Genomic DNA, 6,032 nt, shown 5'->3' on the forward strand with positions numbered 1-6,032 from the left:
GAGCGCACCCCGCGCGTCGAGGCAGCCGCACTCCTCCGCCTTAGCAGCGCGACGGCAGACGGTCTGCTACTCTGGGAAGATGGGACCACTTTGGGAAAGACACAGAGACCCACCACTTCGGTTCCGCGCTCAGGACCACATGGCACCACGCCCAGGTTCCGACAAGCCCCAAGCTCCAGGGGCCAGACCTATCCAGTCGCAGCCCCGCCCCGTCAGCCCCGCCCCCAGCCTGCGTGCGTCCTGGATCACGTGCGGCGCGATCCAGGCAACCAGGAGCTTCCTCGTTCCGGAAGTCGCGCACTTCCGCGCAGGGCTCCTCCTACTACCGCTGACGTCAGCTCAGTCTCTACCACTACCCAGCCTGGGCGTCCCACCGCGGGGAGAGCTACGGTTTCCTGATACTCGGCCTTGCCACCGCCGGGCTCCGGGCCTGGCCGACCGAGGAGTTTGAGGCCGCTGCCTCTGCCCACTCGAGGCGAGCGTGAGTGCGGTACAGAAGGCCGGCAGCGGGCTGCGCGCAGGCCTCCCGCCGAAGCCCGTCCCCCTCTCCGCCATTTGGGCCGCACTTGGTTCCGCCGAGGCTCACGACGGTTCCGCCCCCTTCTTCCTTGTCATTGATGTTGTTGTTCTTGTCAGTACCGCAGCCCCGACCGCCGGGAGCTCGAACCCGAGCCGGGGCCGCCCGGGTGGTGCGGTGGCGGCGGCAGCGGCGGCGGCGGCGGCAGCTGCGCCGGCTGCGGGGGCTGCTCTGGGGACTGCGGGGGCGGCCGGGGGCCGGCGGCGGGCGGCGGGGCCGGATGGCTCTGTGCGGACAAGCGGCCGGCGCCGCGTCGCTGCCCAGCGAGCTCATCGTGCACATTTTCTCCTTCCTGCCGGCACCCGACCGGCTGCGGGCCTCGGCCTCCTGCTCGCACTGGCGCGAGTGTCTCTTCTACCCGGCGTTGTGGCCGCAGCTCCGTATCTGCCTGCGCGTCTCGCCCGCGGAGCAGCCGCGGCTGGAGTTCCTCATGCGCAAGTGCGGCTGGTTCGTGCGGGAGCTGCGCGTTGAGTTTGCCGCGGAGAATTACCTGAGCGGAGGCGGCGGCCCGGGGGACGGCAGCGCGGACACGGGCGCCGGAGGGGACGAGGTCGAGGCCCCGCAGCTCTCCTCCCGCTGGCTGGAAGTGCTGCGCGTCTACCTGGAGCTGGTGCTGTGCGTGCTGGTCAGCATCCGGAACAACAGGTAGGCTTGCGGGGACCGGCCACGCGGTATCACCCCCTTCCCCTCTCCCGGACACACCCTGGGAGATGCCCCGGCCCTCCCGAACCTTGCCTTCTGGGACTGCGGGTTTCGGTCCTCACCCCGGTAGCGGGACCTGGCTTGGTACTTTAGCTAACTTTGTCCCTGGCGCCTTTCAGGTCATCCTATTCATCCTTTCCGTGACTCTGGGCTAGAGCTGACAGGCGCTGTCATTATTCTATGCCTGGGAGAGTTGAGGTTTGAGGGGTGATTGTTGTCCGAAAAAGAAGACGTGGTGTGAGTTTTTCTGATTCTTATCCTGGCCATTGGAGATAGGAATTCGTGATGAGGGGATGAGTAGTTTTACTGCTAGTGTCCCATAGTTACAAGTTTATTTACTTCAAGAAATCTTTAAAAGTCCTTTTCTAGGCCAGGCTTGGGGGTGGCTCGCCTTTAATTCCAGCACTCAGGAGTCAGAGGCAAGACCATCTCAGAGATTAAGGCCAGCCTGGTCAACATAGTCAGTTCCAGGCCAGCTGGGGCTGCGGGGAGATCCTGTCTGTAAAATAAAGTCCTTTTCTTAACTGGAATAGTTTCATTAGACTGGGCCAGGCCCAAAGAGTGGGAGGAGTGTTTATAAAAGTTATTGGGGGAGAGTTTAGTTGTCCTGGTTGGAAGTTCCTCCCTGTGCACCACCACCAGACCCAACTTGTTCCTAGTGATTCACCCCAAAGTAACACAATATAAGTTGGGGGTGGGGTGAAGGAGTTGGCTAGTACCTGCGGGACTAAACATAAAACTGTCCTTTTGCATTGGGACTTTGCTGTGATTTTACCTAGAGTTAATTACCCAGGTTCTGACTCTGTATCCTCACCCCTATTGTCCTATTAAATTATAGAGTCCTTCAAACTTTATATTTCCTGTATCTGGGCATTCATTCTAACCTTACAAGGAAAACTCGGCAGGGGCCGGGGGCGGGGGCGGTGATATGACATGACACTTGTGTAGTAATAATTGTGGCAGTTTACAACAAATACTTTAGTATTTCTTTCTCATTTGACCCTCTAAGTAAATGAGTCATGCTCAGGGCGGAAATTATTGTCCCACTTTACAGAAAGGAAACTGATGCTTAATAAGGTCAAGTGATGTGCACATTGCCACATGACATGAGTTTTCTGTAAGATCAGTGTCCTTCCTTTCGCAATAAATGCACCACCATCATTATGTTAAATAGAGTTGGGAGCAGGCAGTGGTTAATGCTAGGCTGAGTATGTCTATATACAGTATATTTCCATAATCTATGTCTTAATCAAGGGGTTGAGAGATAAGTGTTATAGCCTCAGGTTGTATATGGTTACCAGGTATGGTGGTACAGCTCTGTAATCCCAGCACTTAGGAGCTAGAGGCAGGAAGATCAGTCATTCAGGGTCATTCCCAGCTGCACAGTATGTCTGAGGCAATCCTGGGCTACTGAGACCCTGCCTCAGAAAATGGAATATAAAAAAGTTGTATTTGGAGAATGGCTCCATTATTTCAGGGGCCTGTGTATTTTCCCAGCTTTTCACACTAAGCCATTCCACTTTCTTACTTTGATTTCGTCAAGAGAAGCTGTAGATACTAAAACTATCAGGTTGGAGGCTTTCTTTCAGTGTTGAATGCATAGCTAATAGGACCAACCGATTTGTTCTGAAATCAGGTAGCCCTTCTGTGAAACCAGAAAGAAAAAGGCCAAGGTCAGTGAAGAATTAACTTCTCACAATGCCTAGTCTCTTTGAGGTATTTTAAAAATTGAATGGATGGATGAGTGGGTGGGTGGGTAACATATGCAGATATGCAGAATAGTAGTATAGTATGCTTTCTCTTTAATTCTCCTTTTCCTCACCCTTCCACTTCAGCTGCCATCCTAATGTACTTGCCCATAGGCCACATCTGTGTGCCCTCCGGTATCTGTCATCACTTCTTTTCTCTTACAGGAGACTGTCGTCCGTGATTTTAGGGTTTTCTTTCCCTCTGCTGCGTTGCTGGAACTGTGTGTTATACTGCTTTGATAGCATATTCATTATGTGTATGTGTAATTCTATCTCAGAGTTTTTTAGTGGGGTTTTTGTTTTGGTTTTTATGAGACAGTCTCCCTATAGACCCACCTGGCCTGGAACTCACTATGTAGACCAACCAGGCTGGCCTCAATCTCATAGAGATCCACCTGCCTCTGCCTTCCAAGTGCTGGGATTAAAGGGGGGCACCATCGTACTTAGCTTATCTCAGAGTTTTTTTTAAGGTTATGTTGGGCTAGGGATGTATCTTACCTGGTAGAGTACATGCAGGAAGCCCTGGGTTCAGTCCCCAGCACCACATAGACCTGGTAGTGGTGGCACACAGGTAATCCTTACACACAGGAGAAAGAAGCAGAAGGTTCAGAGGATCAAGGTCATCCTGTGCTATGTGGCTACTTCCAGTCTAGTCCATTTTTTTTTCTTTTCTTTTCTTTTAGTGAATTTTGTAATTCTGTGTTCACAAACTACCAACTTAAAACAGTGCATAAACAATGTAACTTAATGAATTTTTTTGTTTTTCAAACCATAAAATTAATAACTAATGGAAAGCATGAACATTACACATTGTTCTTTTAAAATTTACAGTGATTTTGCTTTATGATTCTGCCATTATTTTTTACACAGAAAAGAGGAATTTTATTCTGCCATAAAGAACAAAAACAGCCAGGCATGGTGGTCACGCACATCTTTGATCCCAGCACTAAGGAGGCAGAGCAGGCAGATCTCTGTGGGATTGAGGCCAGCCGTGGCTACAGGGAGACCCTATCTCAAAAAACAAAATAAAAGGACAAAAACATAAGCTAAGTGTGGTGGTGCACACCTTCACCCTAACACTCAGGAGACAGGCAGGCAGATCTCTGTGAGATTTAAGTAAATCTCCATGTTGGTGTTTTTCTGTTGTTGTTCTTTTTGAGACAGGGTCTCCCTGTAGCCTCAGTTGGCCTGGAACTCGATATGTAGACCCAGCTGGCCTTGATCTCACAGAAATCTGCCTGCCTCTGTCTCCTGAGTGTTGGGGTGAAGGTGTGCACCACCACACTTAGCTTATGTATGAGATAACCAAGATAAATAATTTTTTGCATCCTAAACTAAAACACAAAGCTGATAACAACATAAATAATTTTTGAGCCACTTACCCATCTTAGTGTAATTTCTGTTGCTATAACAAAGTACCTGAGACCAGGTAATTTACTTTAAAAAAAAATGAATTTATCTAGTGCATAGTTCTGGAGGCTGGGCAGTCCCAAAGCAGGAGGCTGACATCTGGGGAGGGTATTCTTGCTGTGTCACAACATGGAGAAGGGAGAGGGAGAGAATCATTTGAAGAAAAATGGATGAAACAGGAGAAAAGCTTGCCAAGTGATTAAGCCAGACTTCGGACCACAGATATTGCACGTTTTCTCCCTTGTGTGTTATATAATCTAGATTTTTTAAAAAAAATATTTTATTATTTTTATTATTTTATGTATATGACTGGATTGCCTGCTTGTATGTGAGTGCACCCGTGTCCTGGAATGCCTCAGAGGTCACAAGAGGGCTTTGTATTCCCCTGAACTAGGGTTAAGGACAGTTCGTAGCTGCCATGTGGGTGCTGGGAATCGAACCCAGGTCCTCTGCAAGAGCACTCAGTGCTCTTAACCACTGAGCCATCTCTCCAGTCCCCAGAAATCTAGATTTGTAAATAAGACATGGAAGTAAAAGGGGACCAGCAGAAGTGGAGAGGTGGACAGTAGGAAGCAGTGGAGTGGAGGGTATGATCAGAGCACATTATATTAATGTATGAAAATGTTATAATGAAACCTGGTGTTTTGTATAGTAGAAAATTCTTTGTACATACCAGATTATTACCTTCAAGGTATTTCTTATCATCTGAGATGTCATCCAGCAACCTTCAGCCTTATTTTTCTTGAAAGAAAAATTTTCCCAACAGAAGTAACAAATACTGTATTTGTAGTTATATACAGCAGCCTTGCTTTACAAAGCTCATTTATATCATAAATACATACTGGGACTGACCAGTCCATACCACCTAAATAGTAGTGCTTATAGAGAAGATAATGTATCTGCACTCCCAACAGGCTCCATACCTTATAACTGACACAGTAACATAGTTCTGCAAGGATAACCTCAAGGTCACTGAGTGGAGAGGCCAAAGAAACTCCCTAGGAGGGCTGCTATGGAAGGGAGTAGGGCTTTCTCTAGTCCATGGGTATATTCCTATGATTATGCAGGAGCCGATAGAAGATAGGATATAAAACTAAATTTAAAAGCCAAACTATGAGCCGGGTGTGGTGGCATGCCTTTAAATCCAGCACTTCAGAGGCAGAGGCAGGCAGATTTCTGGGAGTTCAAAAGCCGGCTTGGTCTACATAGCAAGTTCTAGGCCAGCTGAGGTTACAGGGAGACCCTGTCTCAAAAAGACAAAAAAATATATATTTTTTTCTGACCTAAATAAAGCCATTGAACAATCTTTGAATGAAGTAATTAAATAATTCCATTTAATGTAATACTTTTTTGTTTGTTTTTAGGTGGTGGTATTCCCACCTGGTCTGGAATTTACTATGTAGACGACCCTGCTACCACCCCCAGCTGCTATGGGGACCTGAGTTTAACCCATTTAAAAAGCCAGCCATGGTGACACCTACTTGTAATTCCAGTGTTGGGGAGGTGGAGACAGGCAGATCCCTGGCCAGCCAGTCTAGCCTAATTGATGAGCCACAGGTCCCATTTAGAGACCTCAAAAAAAAAAAAAAATGAGG

The 6,032-nt window shown here is 48.5% G+C and overlaps 1 protein-coding gene across 1 annotated transcript in view; it reads left to right on the forward strand.

The window, feature by feature from the left end:
* The first annotated feature begins 278 nt into the window (after window positions 1-278).
* Window positions 279-6,032, forward strand: part of Fbxo33 (F-box protein 33) — a 30,940-nt gene continuing 25,186 nt past the window's right edge. The window contains exon 1 of the mRNA XM_008829015.2: window positions 279-1,222. Within this exon, the coding sequence (XP_008827237.1) occupies window positions 618-1,222 (605 nt within the window). The 5' untranslated portion in view covers window positions 279-617. The remainder of the gene's footprint in view (window positions 1,223-6,032) is intronic.

The sequence above is a fragment of the Nannospalax galili genome, unplaced genomic scaffold (assembly GCF_000622305.1).
Source record: "Nannospalax galili isolate Female #2095 unplaced genomic scaffold, S.galili_v1.0 scaffold1594, whole genome shotgun sequence".
Classification (NCBI taxonomy): domain Eukaryota; kingdom Metazoa; phylum Chordata; class Mammalia; order Rodentia; family Spalacidae; genus Nannospalax; species Nannospalax galili.